The following is a 27,664-nucleotide window of genomic DNA, read 5'->3' as shown; positions in this document are numbered from 1 at the left end:
TCCAGCTGTGGATATTCTCTGTCTGCTGAATCCAAGCCTATATGTTTTGCTTGGCAGAGTCACTCTATACAGAATCATTCTACCCACCCATCCCAAAACTTCAAAGGATAATCTTATGGATAATCATTTAGTTAGTTAAAAAGTTCTTGTCTTAAATACAGTTTAAGAGATGATCTTCACTTAATCTGCAATAATCCTCCATAATAAATAAAATTATTGTTGGGACATCTTTCTGCAGTAACATGAATTGGAGGGAGCTTTTCATGTTTTGGGATAGGGTGGTATGCCAGGCATGTAGCAGAACCTGCTAAAATTGTTCTTTTGGTTATAAGGAGTGCATGTTGAGCTATTAACATTATTTTTTAGTATAGGTCTTGCTTTTTTGCCACTTCTTGCATACATTTATAATTTCAGCTTCTTACAGGGAAATTGCAGTGTATACCCTATTCTAAAATGTGCTAGGAATATCTGACAACAGTACATACCTATTTTAAAAAAATCTTCATTAATATCTCACTGGTATGAAGATGACCTCCATTTCCAGAACATATGAGTAGAACCTTCCACCCCATTAACAGAGGTCAAATTGACCATTGTGGCTCCTGTTCTCTCTTACAGACCCTCCACAACATCTGTCACACAAGGTCAAAGCAGCCACAGTTCACCTACCCCCCTTGTCTTCTTTAAAATATAGATAGAGCCCTGTCACTTTCACACATAAGGTCCTTCTGAGTCACAGAGGCACCACCAGACTAGGTAGCCCAGTCTCCTTTAACAATCACCCCTCACTCAAACACTTCACAGAGCTGTTGGGGTTGGGACTTGAACACTGCTTCAGTCACACACTGCTACCATTTATTCATATCCTATAGGTAGGTAGGTAGGTAGGTAGGTAGACAGATAGATAGAAATCTTTGTGTGCATGTGTCCCTTTTTTTGTTCCCTGTGACCATATACATCCAGCCCATAGGGTTAAATAAACAAGGATTTAACTTTTATTTATGGCTTAAATACAACATTTGGAGGGAATCAAGTAGTCAGTTACAAAGTTTCTTTGCGCTTTTTGAACTGTTTGGGATTCTTTGTTACAATTTATTTTCTCCCAGTCAGCATCAAGAAAGGGGAGTGCCGTTTTCTTGAAACTTAAGTTCTGCCTTACTGTTCTGTGTAAGAAGGCACAGCCTGTCTTTTTTGAGCATATAGCAGGAATACTGTTTTGCTGTTGGCTACTTGACATAAATTGGAGAGTGGACATGGAATCTGATACACTTCCGCACATACTATCATACCATTATTGAGGACTTGAGTATTCTAAAGCCCCGTGTTGTCTGTGGCTTAATATGTGGTTCAAAATATATTATAATCTTTAAATTGAACAAAATGCATGTATAGTCATATTTTATGAATAACACTTACTGGTTTTATCACAGGCACTGTACGAATTGAAATGTTTAGGAACATGCAAAATGCAGAAATCATCAGGAAAATGACTGAAGAATTTGATGAGGTATGGTATAAAAAATTAAGGAATATTTTGAGCTGTTAGGTTAAAAAGTGTTGAGCATTCTTCAGAGCAGAGAGCTGTAACCTGATGACCTTTATCCTGTTTAAGGAATGGTGTTGGTTGAGAGAATAAGTTAATCATTTATACTTGTGGGTAATAATTGAGAGGAAGCTTAGATATGAATAGTTACGTAGCTGCTAACTAGTGGTGTGGTCTAGCCAAATTTAACAGTATTTTACTTAAAGTCCTTCGATTTCATTAGTAGAGATTTAAACATGTGTTTAACTCTCCTTTAAAATCAGTGGGACAGTCGCTTGATCATGCATGTGGAGAATTTGAAGGAATATAAAATTTGGAAGGAAATGTTCAGGCATTACTTGGAAGAAGTAGTGGGCTGCCACTGATTAACTTACCAAGTTCTCTTTAGTTTCTACTCTTTACATTAATAGTTAGAAAAACATTCCAGAGCAACTATCCATCATAAGGAAAAAGTATGAACAGTCTAAATTTCAAATGACTAGAACAATATATGCTGTTAGAAAATCAGAAATATTTGGTCTCAAGGACAAACATATAAATGTAACTTCAAACAACAAAGAGAACAAAGTTCTCTCAGTGCACTTTTGCTGAATTGGAATAAATACCTTCCTTTTTTACCACACTTATACATTCCAGAATCCACAACTCATAATCAGACTGACTTAGATTCTTTATCGTGTGTGTGTGTGTATTCCATTTGGAAACTTGTATAGGGCTTGACATGACCCACTCTGTCATGCTGAGTGGCTGCTTACTTGTCCAACCCTTTTTTTCTTTAGTTCCCTCCTTCATGATCTGTGGAAAGGGGTCGTATGAACACATGGAGCTGCCCTATAATGAATCAGACCATTAATCCATCAGTGTTGTTGTTCAGTACTCTGACTGTGGCTCTCCAGGGTCTCAGGGAGAGGTCTTTCATGTTACCTACTACCTGATCCTTTTAACTCCTTAATTCAATCTTGGGTAAAATTCTCAATCTAGAAGCATTTGTTCATTAGATCTGTTACAGTGTGGAACTCCTGCAGTCTATTTTCCTCAAAACAAGAACAGATAGCATTCCATTTCACATAGCCATTTTATAAGGAAACGAAGCATCTAAGAAATGCCAGTCACTGCACACAAAAAATTGAATGCAAAAAGGTAGTGTAGTATGGTAACCAAGGAATGCTCTGTGACCTTATTGAACTGAAAATGTCTCTTTCACCACTTCTGGTCAGCTATATTAACTAGATGCAAGGAAATAAATAATTGCGAAGACTTCATAGTTGGGCACTCTTCAACATCATTCCACAAAGCTGAAATCTGAATATATGTTAATTGTAGTATGTGCATTTTGTCTGTCTTAGGATAGTGGCGATTACCCACTTACCATGCCTGGGCCACAGTGGAAAAAATTTCGATCAAACTTTTGTGAATTCATAGGAGTTCTGATACGACAGTGTCAATACAGCATCATTTATGATGAATATATGATGGACACCGTGATCTCACTTCTGACTGGGTTGTCAGATTCACAGGTCCGGGCTTTCAGGCATACCAGTACGCTTGCTGGTAAGTAAATGTCAAATTTATTTATTTATTTATTTTATGCCACCTTTCCAACCAACTTAGGGTCCCCAAGGCAGCAAACCATCGAAACTATTAAAACAAGCTTTTAAAAATACTTCTTTAAAAAACTATTAAACAAAGCACATAGACATGAAGGAGAGTCAGTGAGGGAATGCCCAATGAAACAGATAGATCTTCATTACTGGTGTGATCAAGGGTGACAGACAAATCTCCTTGAGGAGGGAATTCCATGATTCTGATTCCGTTACTGAGAAGGTCCTTTTTTGGATTTGCACCCATCTAATCTCAGATGGTAAGGGCACCCAAAGAAAGGCCTCTGAAGATGGCTGGCTTTCAGAATTATTCAGCTTCACTGTACTTTAATACACTGAGATTAGTCTATGTGAACAGTTTCTCCATCTCATAGATTTCTTGTATGCTTTTGCTGTAATAAAGTTCTGGGCCAGGGGCATGCTTTCCCCTCACTTCAGTGATGTCCCCCCCCCCAAATGAAGCCCTTTCATTTTCTCCTGTAAGAGTCCTGTAGGAGTTCAAGTTGAATGTAGGAAAAAAGAACTATTGGCCAGATCATAAAGTGTTTGGTAAACATGGAAACAAAGGACACCTTAAATTTCAGCTGATTTCAGGTATTAAATACCTGAAATCTTTCTTTTACATTTTCCCCAGCTATGAAGCTTATGACTGCTCTTGTGAATGTTGCCTTAAACCTGAGTATTCATCAGGATAATACACAGAGGCAGTATGAAGCTGAGAGGAACAAAATGATTGGTAAAAGAGCCAATGAAAGACTGGAGCTGCTCCTTCAGAAACGGAAAGAGGTAAGTCAGTAGGTCAAAGTTGCCCTCCTAGTTATGCAGTATACTTTATAGAAAATAGCAGAAGAATATTGATTACATAAAGCTAGTTCTATTTTAAAGAAAGAGAAGCATAATCTTACTGAAGAAGATTGTTATCTGACAAAATTACAGTTATGGGGTATTCCTATAACTCTTGCTGAAAGTGGACAGAAACGATAAATATGGGACAGGATTGTTGTGTGAATTTTGCATGCAATGTGTTTATTTAGTAAGGGGAAAAACATTTGAATAAACTCTCAAATACTTGCTGTGTCTAACTTATTATGAGTTAGGAGCAATACTCCATTCGGTCACCTCTAGACTTGATTACTGTAACTGGCTCTGCGTAGGGTTGCTCTTGAGACTGCTCCAGAAGCTTCAACTAGTACAGAATGCAGCTGTGTGGGTCCTAACTAGGTCCCCTTGGAGAGCCTCTATTCAACCTATTCTCTGGCAGCTGCAGTGGCTGCAGATTCGCTTCCGGATTAGGTTCAAGGTGCTGGTTTAAACCTTTAAAGCTCTAAACAGTCTAGGACCATCATACCTGCTGGACCGCCTCTCCCACTATGTTGCACTCTAGTTCTCAAAACCTACTGGTGGTCCCTGGCCCAAGAATAGTCCATTTGTCCTCAGCCAGGGACAGGGCAGTTTTGGTCGTGGCCCCAGCCTGGTGGAACTCTGTCTGAGGAGACCAGGGCCCTGAGGGACCTTTCTCAGTTCCTCATGGCCTGCAAGAAAGAGATACTCTGACAGGCATATGGTTGAGGACTTTGTGGGTGCTCTGCAAAGCACACTGGCACTTTAGGGAACCCCCCTCTGTTTCCCCCTCCAGCCCCCTCCTGTTTTTTGTAGATGCTTTTGGGCTTATTAGAGCAGGGTGAAATAACAGTGGGATTTTAATATGCCATATGTTAACCGCTGATTGGTTTTAAATTATATACTGAATTTATATTATTTTTAATGGCTGTTGTTAGCTCCCTGTGTTTTGCTTGGTTGGTGGGGGTGGAATAGAAGTAAAAAATATAAATGCATTAAATTCTGTGCTGTGAAAAAGAACATAAAATGTTTAAGGAAGGAAAGTTATACACAGACATTCCCAAAGGCATGTATTGGATGGCGTCTTATTTGTAAGCAACTAAGATTTGTCAAGATTAGGCATATACATTAATCACTCTGAATAGGCAAAGGTTTTATTTTGTACCTGTTTTACTGTTGACTCAACATTACTGGAGCAAACCTGTTTTCCGTTTTTTGGTTATTTCTTAGAGGGGTAATGGACCTACATTCTGACTTACGAAGATGACCGAATCTTGGCATATGAGAATCCAGATGACTGCAAAGGAGATGTGGTATAGGATCTCAATAATCAAGTAGAGGTAAAGCAAACTAGGTTTGCTTTACCTCTACTTGATAATTGAGATCCTGTACCAATTCTTCTTCACAGTCATCTGGATTCTCATATGCCAGGATTAGATGTATTACATTAGCTGCTGAAATCTTATGCAGCTTTCCATCAGGCATTACTAACATAATTGAAAGTTCTAGAAAATCTACTGCAGAACAATAGCTAGAAATTTGGTTGAAACCTCACCAATTTCAACTTCAAATCAGGCATTTTGAACTAAACTGACCAGTGAAATAAAATCAGTGTTGCTGATTACTTAAGAAATCACTGAGCAGGGTGTAATATTTCTATCCTGACATCAGTGCCCCTGGCTTTATTAATTGCTGGAGCTAGTCTTGGTAATTTTAAATCCGTGGCTTCTACAATTGTATTGTATTGTAGTTTCTCTTTTCAGATCACCAAAAGTTCTCACCTTATGGACATCATGCAAAAGTATATTTAAAACTGTTCTACTGCATTTCATTCTGTAGCTGTAAATAATTGCCTAAATATGGTTCTAAACTAATAAAGTGGTTGCCTTTTCATCATAAAGTGGAAATTTCAAACCATTACCACTACCACTGTTGTGGCCTTAGATGGCCTGAGAGTGCCCTGGGGACCACTGTTTGAAAATCACTTTCAGATAAATAAATAGTAGTAACTCTTGAATTGAGACAACAGAAACTAAATCAACCATTTGTATTTTCCCTTAAAAAGCCCCCCAAACCCCACCTACATTCTAATCAATTTCACATTTTGTTTATGTTATCAGATTAAAAGGTCACAAAAGTCCTTTTCTAAAATAAAACAGCAACAAATTTTACTTTATCCCTTCAGTACAATCAGTCCTAAGCAGAACTGCTATGATAATCCATCTTTAAGTTATAGTTTAATGTGTAAATGAGGGAAATGCCACTCTCCGAAAGCATAAGACACAGAATAAACCCAGATTATCTGTAATATTGATAAACATAAAGCTGCTATGTAGTGATGTTCAGTCTAAATGTTTACTATCTTTTTTGAATAACCACAGAATAACTTGGTATGATCTGTGTAATTGCAGTATAAGTTTTTGGTATGAAATCAGTGTGTAGCAACTATATCTTTAATGAAATGAGTTGACCTTGTGATATCAAAAGGTAAATTAACATTTACTGTGAAAATACATACTTTAGATGTAGTTTTAGAAAAGGAAATATTAAACCTAACTGAAGTATATTTAGGAGAAAAGTATCTGAAAATGTGACACTGAAAATTATTATGTCAACAGTATTTCAGACTTTAACTTTTATTACAGCTACAAGAAAATCAAGATGAAATTGAAAATATGATGAATTCTATTTTCAAGGGTATATTTGTCCATAGATATCGGTAAGTAAAGAAAAGGCATGAAATGAACTGAGCAATGATCTTCTGCTTCATCATTTAAAATGACAACATTGTTTCTCATTAACGGTAACTGTTCCTGCCAAGTTTCTTTAATGTGTGTTGTGCTGGATCAATGGCTTTCTAAGGTGCTCTATAGATGCTACTTTAAATGACTTTATAAGCAAAGCAAAATACTTGAGGTACAAAAATTAGGCATACAAATTTCAGTAGGGTATCCAGGTTTATCTTTAAGGTGCCACAAGACTCCTTTTGTTTTTGCTTCAATAGGCTGACAAATTTATTGTAGTATTAGCTTTCATGGATTTGAATACATTTCATCATCATAAGTTCTGTGAAAAAGCCTGAAGCTATTTAATTATATGCACACTTAATGAAGCAGCATTCAGTCAGTCAGACAAACTGCTCCCAGAGCAATTAACAGAACAGTTGAAAAGAGAGTTGTCAAACTGCTAACAAACTTTAGACCAGCCTAATTACTAGTAATGAGAGTGTTATGAAAGTGCTTGTTGAGTTGAAGGAAATTATGGTTTGCGCATTTTCATTATGTTAACTCATTGGTACTCACTCTGTGGCTCATGGAGAGCCACATTCACAATCACATCCAACTGAAGAAGCTGTGCCTAAAGTTAGCCACTTGCATAATGTATGCTTCTCATGCAACTCTAGGGAGGTCCTGGCAAACAACGGTTTAGCGAAAAAAATCCAATCTTAAGAAAACAATCCTGGGAGTAAGCTCATTGAATAAAATGAGACTTACTTGCAAGGAAGATGGCCCTCGAAGAATTGTTGTGCACAGAGAATGCTTTGACTCTCCTAACTGTGATTATGAGACCAGAAACGGATTGCAGGATTACACAGAACAAACCTCTTCAATCACCACAATTACAATTAAGGAATATTCATGGCAATTACAATTAAGGCATTCATGGTAAATATACAATGAGCCAATTTCAGTAGTTCAGTTCCAGTGAACCAGTATTCTTAATCATTGTTTGCAGCTAGTTTAAAAGCTAGGTGGGAGTCAAATTTAGTCTTAACCATGTCTAGTGTTATTGCTGACACATCATTTCATCCCTTCCTAGATTTCTAAATGACGATTGAGAGAATTCTGCTTTATATTTGTTACCTTCAAGAGGGCTTGAGTACTAAAATTCCACCTTGGTTTTACGATAGAGCCGATGTATCTAAAGCAGCAGAGTGAGGTCTGTAAGCTAGTCAGAATTTTTGCCAGGCATTCACAGTTGGATAAGGATTGTTAAGGAAACAAAGGGTAATCAGCATGAGCCTCAGTCATTGTGTACTGAAGAATAGGCTTCTGAAAAGGGCTGTGGGTGGCTATTCCTGCTTCACCTTTTCTGTTAACCAAGGCAGCATAACTCTGCTGTGATTTTGGTGTCATTTGCTTGAAAAACAGCCACTCCAGCCCCCCAAAAAGATTCCCTGTAGGGAATAATGGACCCAAAAAATTTCAGAAATCTTGAAAAAAATCTGAATCCGAATACTGAACCAGTATTGGAGACCAGAATACCAATAATTATGCCTTCACCATAATCCAGATCCAAAAAATACTGATTTTTTTTCTGATGCATATCCCTAATAGTCTCAATAACCCACACTTCTTCCCCGCAATAATCTTAAATTCTGACCTGCTGTATCCCTTTAAGAAAGAACTAAGCTGACGACATGACTCCTCCCCTCTAGGCATACACATTGATATCTTTTATCTCACCGTGGGTGCAGCCAGCTGCCAAAATTGGTGGAGCTTTCCAGAACTAAGTTTCTAACAGCCCATTGCCGAGTTTTCGGTGGCCGGGGACGGTGGGGAGGAGGCGTTGCTGCAGTGACTCCTAAGCCGTTCCACAGCCACCGAAAGTTCGAGAAAAGCCTTTAAGGTGCAGCCTTGCTCTTCTCCCCACTGGTGTACCCGGGGACAAAGGGGACAGGAGGCTGCCTACAGGCAGCCCCCCCCCCGGATGCCAGAACACCCCTTGGAACACCAGCAGAAGGCCCTGTCGGCATCTCGGGGTGGTGCTGCCACAGCAGTGCCAGGAGACTGGCATCAGGGCCTCCCCACTGGCGTTGGAGCCACTTACAACAGCATAAGTAGCTTTAATTTTTTTTCCAAATCAAAGCTACTTATGCTGTTGTAAGTGGCTCCAACGCCGGTGGGGAGGCCCTGATGCCAGTCTCCTGGCACTGCTGTGGCAGCACCACCCCGAGATGCCGACGGGGCCTTCTGCTGATAAAAAATTCTTGCTGCTGTGTCCTCCCTGTTAATTGAAGAAATGCATAATATCTCTGGCTTCTATTGTAGGAACTGTAGTTTGCAGAATGTCTCACATTGTATGTCAGGTGTTCTAAGAACTATATTTCCCACAATGGAACAAAAATAGAATGCTCATGCACATAACTTGAGGGCAGAAAAAAGGAGGAGGAAAAGAAGATCAAAAGGAGATAACAAGAATTTCCCCTCCTTCGGTCGTCTGCCGACAACCTTGTTTGTGGCATCAGAGTGACCAGTATCGGGAACAGTATGCTGGATTAGATGGATTGTTGTTCTGATCTAGCATGGCTACTTTTATGTTCATATTTAGTGATGGTGAGGCTGGTTGGCTTTCCAGCCTGCTGAGGCTCATACTCCCAAGTCAAAAGAGACCTTCAGAAATATCACTCAGTCATTTTAAGATTGTAGCTATTGAAGACTAGAGTTCCTTCTGTTATGGAACACATCCCCTATTACAGTGTCTGTCAGCAGATCACCCAATGTTGAAGTGATATGCAGGCATTCTCCCTACTGTTCTGTCGTTCTCAAGTACAACACTTTATATTTCCCCATAGGAATAAACGGTAACTATACATATATATGTGTGAAAATAAAGCCATCTAGTTGCGAACACCATTCAGGTGGGGATAAACCTGAATAATCAAACCTGGAACGTCCGGCAAGATGGCTGATCTGATCACAACTTCTCTCAAGAGCTCTTGAGAGAACCTGGAGACGCTCCGAAAACGGGTCACTTTTAGTGTCCCGACCACGTTCCTAAAAGGTGGAACGTGGAGCAGGAAATTCCTGCTGCCGAAGAGTGCGGTTTTGACTCCCAAACTTTCCCCCAGGAACGAAGCTCGGGGGGGTTTGGACGCTTGTCCCGCCCGGCTGAGGAAGAAACCACCGCCGTGAGCGCCTCTTAATGGATCCAGGATCAGATCTCCTCTACCAAACACCAGCTATTGAACCATTTTAACAACAGAAACCCCGACATCCAAGACCTGTAAGTGCCAAGAACTCCTTTTGCTGGCTTTTCAATCAAAAAAAGACTGAGGAGCTTTTTCAACCAGCTACAAACACGCACCCCCCCACCCAAGACCATGAGATAATTTGATAAAAATAAGAAAAATCACCAACCAGACTGAGGAATTATAAATCTTTCTCACGGGTAGACATAACAACAGTCGATTTGAGTGACATTGTACGCAGCAACTGAAGATTCCGAGTTGGAAGGGGGAGGGATGTTCTATTTCCGATTTGAAACACTTTTGTTTTTAAGTCTTCCAGCCACGTATTACTGTGAGAACGAGGAGACTTTGTGGGAAGAACCAGATGTCTTTAAAGGCCTAACTAGAGGACTCCTGAAACTTGATGGTTTGTGTTACACCAATACTGCCCGCCTATACAACCAGCTCCACAGGGAAGCATGGATTACAAAAGACTGGAGGAAATGTTGATGCAGCACACTGAAACACTCAATAAACAAATTCAACAACAAACAAAGCAAATGACTCAACTAATTGACCAGAAACTTGACAACCTTTTGAACGAGATTAAGACAATTAAAGACCAAGTGAAGGTATTAAAAACAGACATGAAAAAGATGGAAATAACCATAACAAAAGTGGAGGAGGAACAAAAGGAAATTCGCTTGGAAACTAAGGATAATGAGAAACAAATTGGAGAATTACAAACACAAGGAGAGATTCTGAAGGACCAGATTGCACTTTTGGATATGAAATCGAGAGAATCCAATCTACGAATACGCAATCTCACGGAAAAATATGGATATACTAGAGAGACTATGATAAAGTCACTTGCTGATATTTTCCATTTAAGTGAACAAAAATTAAACTATGCAACAGACAAAATATACCGAGCTCCCTTGTCACCAAAAATGCAGAAATCAACACCTAGAGAGATTGTGATTGCCTTTTATGATCTCAGAATGAAAAATACAATCATGCAAATCCAATATGATAGTCCTCTTTTGGTAGAGGGATTATCATTAATACTGCTAAAAGATATACCTAGCCACTTGGTCGCAAAGATAAATGCTTATAAAGATTTCACAATGATATTGAGGAAAAATTGAATTAAATACGCTTGGTTAATACCACAAGGACTTACTTTCATCTACAAACAGATCAGATGTGCAAGTCGTTCAAAAAGAAGGGATAAAGGGTTGGAGGGTATTGAAATGTTGGGAGTAAGGGGAGGTGCAGGGAAATAACAATGAGTTTTTTAACTTACTTGATAATGTAAAGAATATATAGTTCTATCCTTGTTTTTGGAGTAATTATGTATCCTAATAGTATCTTTAAATATCCTTAATGCTAATTGAATAGATTAGAGATTGGGTTACTAAGTTATGGAGTATACATGGACACTAGAAAGAAATAGACAATTATAAATAAATATATACTAGTTTAGAAGGAATAGACAAATAGTAATATAAAGGAGTGACTTGATTAAGAATGGGTTAGAGGAAGTGGGGGGGAGTTCAAATTATTATATGTATTTGACTATGAAGGTATGCATTAAGCTATGCATTATTATTCATAAATATATGGAAAGAAAAGCTATATGGAATACCGAATAAGAAATGTATTATTTTTATAGAAAAAGCAATAAAAAGTATTTTTTTAAAAAACAAACCCCTGAATAATCAAACCTTGTCTTGTCTGCATAGTTCCATCTTGGGTTGTGTTTCTTGATCACTCTCAAGAATGGACATAACACAGAACTTTGAGATGTGGCTTTTTGTTACATGTATGCATTCACACATGCACACCATGCACTGAAATAAAGCAAGTAGATTAATTGAATTCTCCCTTTTTTCACAGTGATGCTATAGCAGAGATTAGAGCTGTTTGTATTGAAGAAATTGGAGTGTGGATGAAAATGTACAGTGATGCCTTCTTGAATGATAGTTATTTAAAGTATGTGGGTTGGACGCTTCATGACAGAGTAAGTGTCGTCTGCAGTAAAATAGATTTTCCTGTCAAAATATGCCCTTTTCCTGTGTTTATATCTTTGGTGTTTAAATCACACATAGTCACATTAGAATTATTTTGGTTCATTTATGTGCAACATTATTCATAAGCTTCTGTCTTACCCTATTTCCTTCATCTCTTGAATAAAGTGTGGAGCATTATTCAGTCTGTTGTGTAGATGTTAGTTTAAATGGCATTTGAGGGAAACGTTTCTAGCACCATTTCATTTGTAATTTTAACAAACATGTAATAGTGGAAGGTCTTCATCTTTCAGATTATATCCTATTTTTTCATTACACTAACATCTAAGGAACAGTTTTTAAAATTGTAAAGTAGTGATAATTGTATATAAACATAGCTTGTTACAGAAATATGAGTACATTCAGACTCGGAAATATATATTTAGTTTTGATCCCACAATGCTTTAATGTGATCCTTTGTATCTGGCGCTATAGCAGCAAATCTGAATAACTGAGTACTACTAAGAAGGTCTTTTAGTATGTATTTTGATGCACATTTAGATAGTTACTCTGCAGAGCTCTGGTAGTCCCAGTTATTACCCTTTGGCTAATAATCCTCATCTGATAACATGAGGCTCTTACACCATGGTAGAAACTGTGGATTCTTAAAACTTAGTATCTATATGCCCCAGTGGACAACTGTAGACCTGAACATCAGATTGGATGGCCACCCTCATCTCTTCTCACAAGCACATACCACATAGTGCTCAGAGCACCTCTGCTGTTCATTGAGGGTGGTAGTAAAAGCTTTGCTGTTGATGCCTTTGTTGCTAGGTTAAGGGGCAGGGTACATGATAGGGGCCACCAATGGTCCCCTTTTGATTCATTTTAACTAAGCATTGGAAGCAATAAAAGACATTAATGAAGTTGCCTAAAATCAATCCGTAGGTTGTTTCTCAACCTGGTTGCCATAAAGCTGAAAACTTATGCTCTTGCCACTGCTGACAGAGAACCATTGTGGTGTAGTGGCTAGAGGTCCAGTGAGGACTTGGTTTCAAATCAAGACTGTCATGAAGCCTGCTGGGTGACTTCAAGCCAGTCACTATGTCTATTGTAAGAGTTTGTTTTGAGATTAAAAGGGAAAAGCCGAGAACTGTATATGCTGTCCCGAACTATTCAGAGAAAGGATGGAATTAAAATGTATACGAACACGTTTCTAATGTTCTTATCCATTAGTAGAAAGTCATGACTATGGCAGAGCACCTTTTCAGCATGCACCTTTCAACAGGCCAGGTTTTGCCTATAGGCCTTTTCTGATTTTAAAATATGTACAGGTTCTGCTGAGGCTGTAGAAGACAGTGAGGGGTGGGGGGCAGAGTATTCTGAATTGCAGCCATAATTTAAAAAAAAGTACATAGCGGTTCATTTTAAGAATGAACATTAGATAAAGCTTTGCATATTCTATCTCAGCCAATTTTGGCATTTCCACTAGCAGAACTTGATGGTGAAGTAGAGAGAGGAAAGTAATTCTAACCAGTATTTATGCCAGTTTAGTTAATAAAGGAAGCAGTGGAGTAGGATGGCATGACTTACTTGGAAAATGTTGGTAGATGTCAAGCCATTGAAATGACATTCCTTGGCAGTTCAAAATAAGAGAATTCCATTTCCCACCCTTTGTTACACACAGCAATATGCTGTGATAGGAAGCTTGGGAAGCAGAAGTTGAGAGGAGAGAAGAATGGCAGATGTCTGCTGTAGGAATTTGAGCCAAGATGCTTGGGGGAAGAACAACCAGTTGGCTGACAAGGGATGCAGTGGGAGAGAGAAACAGCTGAGAAGTGGTGGCTTTGGTGGGTTTCAGGACTGTTGGTCTAAAGATTTTGTGCAAGTGTGTGTGCTGATTTTTACCTCTGAAGCTATTTTTTAAAAAACCCTTTTAAGTAAACCGGTACCACTTCAGATTTCATGTACTCCCAAGGGTAATATGGCAGTTGTGCCCCACTGTTAAATCTCTTGCCCCCCTTCCCATTTTACTAATTAAAATGACTATTAGAACATTATTGATATATGATCAGCCCACAGTGGGATGAATGGGAAAATAAAAGCACCACACTGCACACCAAGGCGTATGCGTCTTATTGACCTTCAAAGACGCTGTGGAAGTCTGTCACCACAATATGGTATTTTCTGCATGTAAAGAAAAAAATCACTAGAAGTATTAAGGGGTCAGTCAGACTCCAAGACAACAAGTTTTGTTATCAGCCCATAAGTCTGATCTTAAGTTTATATTGTTTACACAGCAGTTACTCCTGTAATAGTATGAAGTGTCAGTGCTCTGTTTGACTTGAACGGTTATGTTGAGAAGAAATCTTGTTTGTCTGAAGGGCAGGTGATTTTGAACCTCTTGGTTAGTTACTGTGTAGAACTGTACATTGAGTTGTTTTTAAATTCTTTGGAATTGAATTGACCTTGCCAAGAGTTATCTGCTCTTAACCCCTAAATACCCCCAAGTATGCCCTTCCAAAAAGACACAACCCATTTCCCACAATGACCCACATGACTAGAGTTTAGTTAAATCCCAACTTCTGCTCTCTCTGCTTCTTACAAGCGGGTCACTTTGAAAGGATTGGCGCACAGGGCAGTGTTAACACCAATAGCTCTCATTTTGCACATATTGGAATGGCTAGAACTGGATGGCTTCAGAAGGGCATTCTCCTGCCATGATCAGTCTCGTTTAATATAATACCATTCGTTCTGGTATTGATGAATATAATATAGTATTAAAAAGTCTGGCATTTTGCTGCATTTATGAGATTGAAATTTGACAGTTTAAGATATCTGCCAATATGGTTCTAATCAGAGGATCTCTTGCAGATCTTTCTTCCCTGGTTCTTCATTTTTCTTTCACATACATATTCAGTTGTTACATTTGATTATTTCTGCTTATAGTGGTTCTAAGCTCTTTATGCTATATTAAACATGTATCTCTGGGAGAAATTTTTCTCATGCCATCTTCTCATACAGTTATTCCGTATTCTAAAAATGAAACCCTGTGGTCCATTTTAGGGACCTGTGGACCATCAATGCAATAGTTTTCTTGGTAATGGCATCTCGTATGGATACTGTGGAATAAGCTTCCCAGAGATGCTTGCCAATTCCCCTTGTTGTTTTTCATTTCCATGGAGGAAGAAAGCTTTAATTTTTAAAGTGTTTTTAGCTTAGTCTTTGCTGGGTTTTCTCTGAATCCCGATTTTAGTGTTTGGTTTCTTTCTGCTCTTGTTTGTATAAATTTATTTGTAAGTAGTTTTAATCATGCTATAAAAACTTGTAAGTCACTCCAAACATTTGATGGAATGACAGCTAATAAATGAGTAAAATAAAACATTTTGCATATCAAGGAAGTTTGATAATTTTCTTCTATTATTTGAAAGGAATAGCTATATCTCTGGTGCCTTTGGACTGTACTACTCGTAAATAAATAAATAAATAAATAAAATGTTTATTTTATTTAGCAAGGTGAAGTGAGATTGAAGTGTCTAAAAGCTTTGCAGAGTTTGTACACCAACAGAGAGTTGTTTCCCAAGCTGGAGCTATTTACGAATAGATTTAAGGTAGGTGTATGGTTTTTAAGACCACATACATCTTTTGTCTTACTTTAATTATTGATTTGATGTATTTTTATATACTATGTTCTCAAGAGCATGCCACCAAGAAGTAGAAGGGTTGGACCCTGACAACTTCATGAGTATGTAGAATGTACGTTCAGCTTAGATTAAAAGGGAAAATAATATTTTTATGATCCTTTCTCTTCTCTTCTCCCTATTCCCTTGTAAAAAACAAAACAAAAAACCTTTCATTGTTTTAGCTGTTTCCACTTTCTGTTTTGATCAGGAAACTATCTTATAGTGTGTGAAGCTCGCATTATAGTGTGTGCTCCCCCCCTCCTTTACCATGGACTTTGTACATGTGTGTATACACCCCATTGTGGTATTAACTCTCCAGTTGGTCCCTGCCCTGGTGATTGAGTAATTTACAGTGCATTCCTAAGGAGAGTTACTCCAGTTTAAGCCCATTCATTTCAATGGGCAGACTGAAGTAACTCTCCTTAGAAATGCACTGTTAATATTACTTAAGGCACTCACAGGAAAATGGCTCCTATATGTTTAGAGTAACCTTCACAGCATCTCTTCTTTCATAGTACTCTAATACAGTGTTCTAGCTTCACAATAACTTTGCAGTGAGGTAGACTGTCATAGTGACAAGCCCTTGGCTTCATAATAAGCTTCAGAGTAGGAAGACATTTGAACCATGTTTCCCCCCCCCATCAAAATGCAACAGTAGCTGAACTACCAATGTTTAACCCATCTTCTAGAAGGAGGAAGTTAATATGAATGCCTTAAAAATTACATATATTTTGTCTTGATCTGCCTTATGGACATTACCAGATTAGGGTTCTCACTTCTTACAAGGATTTGCCTGTCCTAGAAAGCAAGTAGAAGACTGAAGTGAAACTATTTGTTAAAGTGTACATAAATAGTGCAGAAAGCATGGATTTTCAAATATCCCCATATTTATCTCTTTTAATTGTGTAATTCAGCCTGTGACTGCTTGGTTCCTGTTCCTTGTGTGGTGCAGAGGATTGTTTTTATGTGAATATGTTTGTAAAACTATCAGTTATATGTAGTACTTGGTATATGACCTGTGAAGGTATTTTCCTTCTGTTGTATTTGAAGTGTTTGGGAGGAAATTCAATGTCAAATGTAATAGAAAGATTTGTGTAAACATTATAGGATGAATCTAAGGACAGTTGCAGAGGAAGACTCCTCAGTTAGTGGTAGGAATTTCTTGGATCCAACCCCCTAATTTACAACTTCAGCTGTTTCTCCTGGAAACGTTTATGGTCTGTCTGCTTTTCAGGATCGCATTGTATCAATGACACTTGATAAGGAATATGATGTTGCTGTAGAAGCCATTCGATTAGTCACACTAATACTTCAGTGAGTATATTTTAAGGTAGTATAAGTTACCTTTGCCAGCATTATTTTATTCTAGTTATCGTTTCTTCTAGTTATCGATTCAGGATAGGGGATTACAAAAGCAAATATTAACAACTTTTATAAAGCAGCTTCTGAAGTAGGTGTGGGATACATTTCAGCTTGAATATAGGAATTAACAGTGCATTCCTGAAGGGGGGCAAAGCTCCACAGGAGCTGGCGTGACCCCACACTGGCGTCTGTACTCCTTCACCATGGTGTAGAGTGGCACAGATGCTGGCACAGGGGCAAATGTGGTGGCACCGGGGAGCCACAGAGCTGCGCAGTCGTCTGCTCCCGGTGCTGCCATGCCGGCAGGGAAATCCCGAAAGGAAAAGCCCGCACCAACTGGGGATGGTGGTGCTGTTGTTTCCAGGGGCATAGCTGATGTCAGTCAGCTTCCAAACTTCTTTCACCTTGGGAACGCCACCTTCTCGCTGTGGTGTTGCTATGCCATGAAAATAGCTGGTGTGGCCCTGTTCAGTGCTATGGGGAATTTTCAGGTATTATCTATTTTCATACTTATTATTTATTTCGTTTGTGGCTGGGAAGCCTCTGAGGAAGCAACGCAGCTGCACCACTCCCAGCCACCATGCATCAAACCGCCCCCCCCCCCGAGGAATGGGCTCTCCAGGTGGATTCTTTATGTAAAAGGCAAAATATAAAAAAAGTTGCTTAATCCTTTTTTTAAAAAATGCAGAAAGATACATGTATATTTAGTTGAGAAAAAATATTCCTAAAAGTGGGGGCATATGAACTTATCACCTAATTCACAGATTGGTGTTTTACTATAACCAGATTTGCTTTATTTTTTTTCTCAAGTGTTGGTTTGTTTGAATTGCCACTACCCAAAGGCACCCAGTCTCTTCCTCCTTCATTGAGTTTAGTTGTAGATGGCCCTGCCATGGTTGGTCATCTCATGCAATTCAGACATCAAAACAAATAGTGGCTTATGTGAACCCAAAAGCGTTCGGAGTCCACGCTGCACTCAAGAGAAGGGGGAGCACACAAGCCCAAAGGCTTGTTCTTGCAATGACAAGACATAGTTTGTTGCATCTGAAAAGAATCTCACTCAAAGGATGATATGCTACATGAACATCACTTAATTACTGACATGAACCAACTATTTAATAGTGCTGCAGCTGCTGACTATAAAGCACTCTTCTGCGTTCAGTGACTTCTAGCTAAATTCCTCTGCACCTATCAAAATAAGAAAGTGATTTGTTTAATAGAACCATGTCTACTTAAATATTATGAAAGCAAGCATCTATTCATTTTGTAAATACACTTTGAGGGATATTCCTTGGTTTACATGACATGTATCCCCACAGATTTTTGTTTGGAATATTATTTTTTAGAGTTTTAACTGTGCAGCATATTTCAGCAGCTGATACTATTCACATAAAAATATAGTTTAGTGATATTGTGTAGTCATTACAGTCTTTTACAAGGATCTGGGAGATCAAATTCTGACTCTACCATGGAAGCACACTGGGTGATCTTGGGCCAGTTACTCTCTCACTGTTACCTGTCTCACAGGTTTGTTAGAGAGAGTAAAATGGCGGAGAAGAGAACAATGTGTAAATTGCTTTGGGTGCCCATATTGGGGAGCAGGATATAAACATCAAAGAGCTCACCCATTAGGTGTATGTGTATTATCTATTCTAAAAGAAGTAGATTACAAGAAGTGGTAAGGTGATTCAAAAGCACTTGGGTTCAAGTGATGTGTTCTGGCTTTTCCAGTGGAAGTGAAGAAGCTTTGTCAAATGAAGACTGTGAGAATGTTTATCATTTGGTGTATTCTGCACATCGACCTGTTGCAGTAGCAGCTGGGGAGTTCCTTCACAAAAAGTAAGCCTGTGTAATATATCTGAAAAGTAGTAAAATATATTGAACGAAAGCTAAAGGAGGGCCATTAAGGGCACAGCACGTGGTCAAAGTAGTCATTAATATCCGTTATACTATTAAAACTCTTTAATACACTCAGATGAGCCAGGAGGATCTTTGGTTTAGAGATTGGACAGATGGCGTCAGAAGTGTTTCATGCTTGTGCAGCAAACAATTTACTTATTTAAAATATATTAACCCCCATACTCAGCTACAAAGGTGTCAGTGAGGCTTATAATTTAAAACAAAATAATCTTATGTAACTATAGGCAATCAATACAATTAATTAAACTAGCACAATAAAACTAGCACAATAAAAAGCTATCAGCAGCAACTACTTCATTAGCTTAAACAGTAGAAAGATCCAGTAGCAATTACAATTTCAGAACAGCAGTGAGAAATTATAGAACAGCTATAAATAATAAACAATGAAGAAAAAATCAGACACAATAAACAACAAAATCAACCAAACTAAACAACTTCAACAATCCGCAGGTGCCTGGGCAAAGGGAAACATGATCTGGTGCCCAAAACTGAGCTGGTTTGGCACCATGTGAATAATTATGGGGAAGGCAAATCAGAGAAGGCCCTGTCGCTAGGGGCCCCACCCCCCTTGCCTTTGAAGATGGAGGCATTCAGAATAGGGCCTCTGAAGAGCTCTTGTCCATTATCTCTGTAACCATGTCATTTATTAATTGCTAGTAGACAGTAATGTAACAGCACTCCATAAATATTTTATGGCTACAAATTGGGAAAGGGGCACACTTTCTACATTAATATGCTAGTAATTTACAATATTCTTAGATTAATAGGATTCCTAGGGCAATATGAATTCTATTGCCTATTTTAATTTTGCCTATTGGCAGGAAAATACTAGTGTCACAAGAATAGGGTTGCCAGGTTCCCCCGGCCACCACTGGGGGATGGGGGGGCAGGGTTGCCAGATCCAGATTGGGAAACTCCTGGAGATTTGGGAATGAAGCCTGGGGAGGACAGGGACCTCAGTGGGGTACAATGCCATAGAGTCCACCCTCCAAAGCATCCATTTTCTCCAGGGGAACTGGTCTCTATAGTCTGGAGATGAGCTGTAATTCCAGGGGATCCCCAGGTCCCACCTGAAGGCTGGCATCCCTACAAAAGAAGCTATTTCATTAAGATGGATTTTAGAGTTTAATATCTGAATTTAAGGACTGTGAGCAGTGTTTGTGTGTATGAAGTTGAATCCCTCATCAGTCAGTACTTCATGAGCCAAGACATTATTTGTTAATACAGATCTGTTCATTGTTTTAGATGGATCTGCATAAAAACACAGACAGCATCTCTCTTCTTGTGTGTTCTATTAGTTTTGTTGCCATTTCATAATCATTTGTGTGTGTTAAGTGCCATCAAATCGCTTCCGACTCATGGTGACCCTATGAATCAAAGTCCTCCAAAATGTCCTATCTTTGACAGCCTTGCTCAGATCTTGCAATCTGAGGGCTGTGGCTTCCTTTATTGAGTCAATCCATCTCTTGTTGGGACTTCCTCTTTTCCTGCTGCCCTCAACTTTTCCTAGCATGACTGACTTTTCATTTAGAAGTTCATAATTTCTGTTTTAAGATAATACTAAAAACTACATAACCCAAACAATTTTCCAAAAGTGAGGTAATCATGCAATCAGTCCCTGTTCTGTGACTGAGCATAGGTTCCATTGCAACAGTATGGCAGTACATTGTTGCCAAGACAATGGGAAATTTGCTCCTTAATCCCCGTTTCTATAAGAATCTTGCACTGAGACCAGACCTCTTCCAGCTTTCCTCCTTGACTGCTTTGGACTCCATAAGGAAACATAGAAGCCTTCACTGGTTCCTGAAAATTACATAATATGTAATATATCCTACCTACTCAGTCTCAAACACCTGGTCATATTCTTTAAAAAGGGTCCATCATTGCTTCCATTTTGGCCTAGTATCAGTCTCTTTTCTTCAAGATTTCTCTTTACATGTAGAAATTCTTACTATTTTATCACTATCCATGATCTATCTATGATCTGAGTCTAGTCTTGATACAGTTGACTTTTCGTAATGTTCACCAAGCACGTATCTCTCTCTGACCTCTTCCACTCCTTGTATGAATTTTTTCAAGGGAAATTAGCTGTCATAGCTCAATAAGATTCTTCACTGTATTCTACAAAGGCTGTCATTCTACAGCCACATATATATTCTGGTTTAGCCTGTGCTGACAGAACTCATTTAGTGATTGGGCAGTACCATTTGTATACTGGTTTAATGCCTTTGCTCAGTTTTATTGGACATGGTAAAGGAATACGTTTGTCCCCAGAGCATTACCTCTAAGGCTGACCCAACAAACTTGGTAACATGAAAAGTACTATTTTCTCTTTCTAGACTGTTTAGCCGACATGACCCTCAAGCAGAAGAAGCACTAGCCAAGAGGAGAGGGCGGAACAGTCCAAATGGAAACCTTATTAGAATGCTGGTCCTTTTCTTTCTCGAAAGTGAGGTAAAATTATGCTTTCAGTTTTCATATAAAGTTTCACAACCTCTTACTGTTAAATTATGTCTTAGCACTTACTATGAAATCTGGCTAAGTTCTAAAGGATGTTGGCCCTCTCATTTATGTGCTTCTGGCTTCCGGGGTATTTTCCAGAAGCCATGCAAAAGTTTTTAAAGTGATAAGGTCTGTTAATAAGACCAGTGATAATATAGAAAGCTTCAGCCGATGTTGAATTCTTGTGAGCATTAGATGGGACTATGTTTTCTGATTTGGTTTCACTATTTTAGAGGAATATAACTTAGTACAAGATAATAAGATGTGTTTTGAAAATTGCAGTGGAAGATTGTGCTCCTGACTAAAATACCTTGAACCAAAGAGTCATTGATAAAGAACTGCACTAGGTGTATATATAATTGTGTTGTGAACTTCTGAATTTGCAATAATTTTGGGATATTTTAATGGGGAAATAAGTGGTATGTTAAAATCAACCACTCCAGATGTGCATCCATAATGAGACCTAAAATACTGTACACAATAGAAGGGAAGGTTTTTTTAAAGTAATAAAAAGTAGTAGTCAAGTCTCTCTAGTATTGACTGGAACTTAAAATGTTCTCACTCAAACATCTTTTCCTATTTGTGGGGAAAGAGGGAAAGAATTATTGAGGCTTCTGAAGAGTTTTGTGTAGCTTAAGACTGCATTGAAAATGTTGCTTGTTCATAATGAAGGCATTTTACTATTCCTGAATCATGTTTTAATGGGCCACCATAGGTACCTGCCTTGGATCTACCAATAAATTAATTTAAAATTGAATATGTTGTTTCAATACTTTGTAGTCTATTTTATTATATTATGATATAACAAATTTACTTTGTAATTTCATAATTACACCAAATTAACTTGTGTAAGTTACTGCCTAACCAAATGTTATGTACTGTTTGAGGAGTGGGGGTGGGGAGACATTAACAGTGACAAGACTGAATTGCTTGAAAAAACACTCTTAACAGCTCAACAAGTCATGGTTCCCAATAGGAATTTAGTACTTAAAGAAATTAAGGTATTTTTGAAAGTGCCTAGCACTGTAATGATGCTGCCCTGTGGTCTCTACAAATGTAGTGCACATAAATTGAGTCTGTACCTTGGCCTTCTGCTTAAAGGATAATAACTGCATATTAAAGCAATTCAATTAACATTGAATCCGCAGAAACAATAGAACATGATATGTATTTTTGTCAGAAGGCTGATGCAAACATAACACTGGAATGGTGGTATCAATTAATCCACAAATAATCAAGGATAATTCATGTAACTACAGTGCAATTGCAAAAAGGACCAAGAGTAAACTATGCGCATGATGGAATTATGGAGGGGAGAGTAACTATAGCAAGTAGACAAAAATGCCCACATTCATGTAGAAGGCCAAGAGCACTGATATCCCTAAGAAGAATCCAATGATTAGCTGTTTGATAGTGCCATAAAATTTGTGACTAATGCCCAAATTACACCTTACATTTAAAATGTGATTGGCAGCAGGATGCCGGCTGCAAGTTCCCCATAGTAACTCAATTCTAAAATGCCACAGAGGCCACAGGACAGTGGGAAGAGGAGCTTCGGCCTCCCTCCACACACCATTTTCCCTACTCAAAATGGCTGTGAGGGGGCTTGTACAGTGGGGGGAATGCATATGTAGCCCTCAATGGCAAATAATACCCCCTGGTGCCATTTGGGGTCAAGAAAACAGCACGAGGAGAAGGCTGGAGCCCTTTCTTCTCATGCTGCAATCTTGATCTGAATTGGACCCTGCAGCACTTTAGAACTGAGTTACCATTGGGGACCCACAGCTGGCGTAAGGCTACAAGTCCCTATGGTGATCACATGTGAAATGTAACATTTAGTTTAGGCCTAAGCTTGTGTGTTTGAAAAATAGGCTCTAGTGCACACAACTTTAATTGGAATAAATTTGTAGTCTTTAAGGAGTCCCAGGTTCTTGTTTTTCTTGTTTTTCTTTTTTCTTTCTTTTTTTTTTTGCTGCAAACCAGTAGAGCTACCCTCGGGTATTTCCATGTACTCTTTTTCTTCAGCTTCCTCTCTTACTTTAGTGAGGTGTTCTCAGTGGGATGATGTACACTTATTCAATAAGTCTTGCTGAATTTAGTGAGATTTGCCACTAAGTGTTCATAGGAAGAAATCAACATTACAGTGTAACTCAACAGTCAACCAAATAGAAAATACATTTGTCAGAAGCCAGCTGGTTAATCGTAATCAGCTTGTTAGTATTAATCAATAGCTGCCTCAACTCAGCCACATTGGGCAGTGGACACAATGGAGTCCTAACTGAGCTGTACTGGGTGTTCATAGAAAGGTTACAGAGCAGAACAGATTGCAAGGGGACAGCCCCAAAGTACAAGCTTGAGAGCTCTCAGCGATGCTGCTTTCCCCTGCAGTGTAAAAGTTAATATTAAGTGACTCCTTTCCAGCAGTTTCCCAGCTGTTTAGACACAGCCACACACTTCCCTACAATTTGAAACACTATAGAGGGGAGAACACACTGGGTAATAGTGTTGTAATCATGCAAGAGCTTTGTGTGCCATGGTGCTCAAGCAGCAAAGGGGATGTTGCACAAGGAAACCACGCTCAGTGGGTACAAGTGCATAAACAGGTCAGGCAGTTTCCAGGACCTAGCATGTGTACTTGCCCTAGCCCTGTTCCACCATTCCACAGAGTTTAAAGTTCATACATTAACGTGGAGTTTGGAATAGTGCCAGGCAAGCCCTGTACAATCTGTGAAACCCCCCTCTCCATTGTGCTCCGAGACAGGCAGGCATCTAATGCAGATATTTCAGCATGGAGATGATATGGCCCAACCCCCAGGATTAGTGTGGCTTCCAAATTTTGGACCAGTTGAAGTTTCTTATCAATTTTTAAAGGCAGAGTGCATCCTAGTTGCTTGATCATATAAATGATGTGGACTAGACTTGAATAGTGTGAAATCCTATATTAAGTAGCATAAGGTGAACCCTCACCCCTTGTAATCCTGTTGGGTGCTGGGCTCTAACAAAGCAACACCAGCCATTGGTGTTGCTGTAAAGCCTTTATGCAGAACAAGGTTTGAGAGGGCATGGAGAAAAGGAGAACCGTTGCTAGCCCTATCTATCCCATTTTGCCATCAGCTTTGAGGCAGCCAACACCAGGTTGCTTGAGCATCCTTTACATTGCTGTGGCCATTGTGCTGCTACAAGTGTCTGCTTGTGCAACTAGTTAGCAGAAGTGGATTGGGGTCACCATAGCATTAATAATTGTATAACCTGCTGATCAGCAGTGATTTTGTGCTGTCTTAGGGGATATGGCCCATATTGAATAGTATTCTGCCTGCACTTCTATAAAGTGATTCTGTGTTTTCTAGTTGCATGAACATGCAGCTTACTTGGTGGACAGTTTATGGGAAAGCTCTCAAGAACTGTTAAAAGACTGGGAATGCATGACAGAATTGCTGCTGGAAGAACCTGTCCAAGGAGAAGAAGGTATGTGTTAGATCTGTGACATCAGCACAGCATGATCTGATATCTTCAGTTTGAAGTGGATGGAAAACAAACACCCATAGACTGCTCAACTGAAAATAAGTCAAAACATCATTATATTCTTGGATTGCAGTCAGATTAAAAAATTGTTGTCCTGTCTAACTATAAATATTGAATGTATTGCTTCCACTTCTGGTATTATGTCCAGATAAGTACAAGGAATTGTTTCCTTTGTCTTGACGTGGCTTGTGTAGACTCCTGGGAACATGAGAAAAATAAGAGAATATTCTCTTGAAAAGCACAATGGGTAGCCGTGTTAGTCTGTCTGCAGTAGTCAAAAAGGGCAAGAGTCCAGTAGCATCTTAAAGACTAACAAAAATATTTTCTGGTAGGGTATGACCCTACCAGAAAATATTTTTGTTATCTTTAAGGTGCTACTGGACTCTTGCCCTTTTTGACTCTTGAAAAGCAGTGGTTGAAATTATGGTGGTGGTGATGTGTGAGGCATTGAAATATGAATTAGTACTTAATTTTACAAATTGAACAGAGTTGAGTTCATCACTCTTAGGAGTAACACTGAAAACTACTTCATTGCATTATTCATGATCTGGTGAAAAAGCTATGCAACATTATTTGCTTTCAGAAGACACACTTTATGGTAAACATTAATATCCAATATAATAAGCCAATTCTATAAACATTTCCCGTTTAAAATATTGTCGAAGGCTTTCACGGTCAGAGTTCGTTGGTTCTTGTAGGTTATCTGGGCTGTGTAACCGTGGTCTTGGTATTTTCTTTCCTGACATTTCGCCCGCAGCTGTGGCAGGCATCTTCAGAGGAGTAACACTGAAGGACAGTGTCTCTCAGTGTCAAGTGTGTAGGAAGAGTAATATATAGTCAGAAGGGGGTTGGGTTTGAGCTGAGTCATTGTCCTGCATAGTATTAAAGGTAATGTGCAAATCATTGTCCTGTAAGTATCAAGATACTTAGTCTGGAGGTCCACTACAGTCCACAATAGCCATGCGGATTAGCCTTGGATTCCACATGTTTAACAGTTCACTTCAGGATACAATGGTTCCACATTAACATACCACACCCTCATTAGCACATTATCTTGATACTTACAGGTCAATGATTTGCTCATTACCTTTAATACTTTGCAGGACAATGACTCAGCTCAAACCCAACCCCCTTCTGACTATATATTACTCTTCCTGCACACTTGACACTGAGAGATACTGTCCTTTAGTGTTACTCCTCTGAAGAAGCCTGCCACAGCTGCGGGCGAAATGTCAGGAAAGAAAATACCAAGACCACAGTTACACAGCCCAGATAACCTACAAGAACCAATTTCCCGTTTATTTTGTAATGATATATAATTCTTTTTAAATTGCTCTCCTTTAATTATCTATGTAGTAGTAAATGATGGCATAATTTTCTGCTGAGTTAGTTAATGTTAACAATGTAAAATAGTTATGTTATATTAAAGAATTCTCTCAAATACCACTTTTGTACTATACTAGAGATGTTGTTGAGGTGCACTTGTCAGGAATTAAATGATCTGGTATACTAACTAGATGCCTAGAGCCTGGTGAGAGTAAGACCTGACTAGAGTTATCCAGAATATTTTGTTTCCTCCAAAGAGCAAGGAGCAATTTTGAGGGTGTGTGCCCATTTAGTTTGGGAAGATAGCACACACACACGTACACAAAAGAAAAGAAAAAGAAATTTACCTCCCACCTCCAGTTTTGTGTTTGTGCCACCCCTTCTCCCATTTTTGACTGTTCAAACTTTTTGGAAATGCAACTATGGACCTACTGCCATTTTATCTAATTTGGCCCTCAAATTAGAAGAACATCAAGCATTTGTAGGGCTGAATTACATGTTAATGTGCGATTGGATCATGATTGGATCATCCAACATATTTTTGAATGTGCGATTTCAGTCATGGAGGCATCAGTTTAGCAATAGAAGTTCCGTCTTCCAAGATGTCATTAGCTCTATGAGAGAGAGAAAAGAGGCACAGATTCCCTATATATTTTTAACATTAAAAATACATATAGAGATTGGATCATGGGTCTCCCTTATGATTTGTAGTTTGACTCATAAACTAGTCTTTAGCAAAATATAGTGTTCTTTGTTTCATAGATTAGTTGGCTGCATTTTATTCAGTCATTTAAGATCTTGTTATCTCTGTCTTTAGCAATGTCCGATCGGCAGGAGAGTGCACTTATAGAGCTGATGGTATGTACAATTCGGCAAGCTGCAGAAGCGCATCCTCCAGTAGGCAGAGGTACTGGAAAGAGAGTAAGTGTTAATTTTCACTCAGAAATTGTACGGTTAAATATACCAAAGAGTAATAAGCATTTTGATCAGTGAATTGTTGTATATCAGAATGGATTAATTTAAATCAATTCTTTAAATCATGATTTAAATCACCAGGAAGGACAATCATTGAGATGGTTCCTAATCAGGATGCATACAAATGGGTTGCTATAACCATAAAATATGGTGACTTACATCCCATTCCTGAAGGTGGGGGGTAGATCTGCGGCATCTGGGAGCCTCCTGAGAGGCTTCCCGGCCACTGAAAAGAGAATTAAAACTTAGACAAATAACTAAAAATAAAATGTCCCCTTTGCCATCAATGGGGCTGTGCCACCCAAAAAGGTGGTGCAGCAACACCACAGTGCGAGGGGGCATTCCTGGGGGGAAGGGGTTAGGAAGCTGCCAAGAGGAATACTCCCCAGGCCGGGAATACCCCGCAGGCCAGCGTGGCCTTTCCCTTCTGG

The 27,664-nt window shown here is 38.9% G+C and overlaps 1 protein-coding gene across 2 annotated transcripts in view; it reads left to right on the top strand.

Moving 5' to 3' along the window:
• The window catches only part of STAG1 (STAG1 cohesin complex component), a 103,540-nt gene that overhangs the window by 42,083 nt on the left and 33,793 nt on the right, over positions 1-27,664 (top strand). For both annotated transcript variants that reach the window (XM_056850568.1, XM_056850567.1), the window contains 11 exons: positions 1,431-1,507; positions 2,890-3,094; positions 3,779-3,930; positions 6,630-6,703; positions 11,834-11,957; positions 15,456-15,554; positions 16,861-16,940; positions 18,720-18,827; positions 21,248-21,362; positions 24,758-24,875; positions 27,076-27,179. In XM_056850568.1, the coding sequence (XP_056706546.1) occupies positions 1,431-1,507; positions 2,890-3,094; positions 3,779-3,930; positions 6,630-6,703; positions 11,834-11,957; positions 15,456-15,554; positions 16,861-16,940; positions 18,720-18,827; positions 21,248-21,362; positions 24,758-24,875; positions 27,076-27,179 (1,256 nt within the window). The remainder of the gene's footprint in view (positions 1-1,430; positions 1,508-2,889; positions 3,095-3,778; positions 3,931-6,629; positions 6,704-11,833; positions 11,958-15,455; positions 15,555-16,860; positions 16,941-18,719; positions 18,828-21,247; positions 21,363-24,757; positions 24,876-27,075; positions 27,180-27,664) is intronic.

This window comes from Euleptes europaea, chromosome 5 (assembly GCF_029931775.1).
Source record: "Euleptes europaea isolate rEulEur1 chromosome 5, rEulEur1.hap1, whole genome shotgun sequence".
Classification (NCBI taxonomy): domain Eukaryota; kingdom Metazoa; phylum Chordata; class Lepidosauria; order Squamata; family Sphaerodactylidae; genus Euleptes; species Euleptes europaea.
Note: the sequence above shows the minus strand (reverse complement) of the source record. Positions and strands in the feature narration are given on the sequence as shown.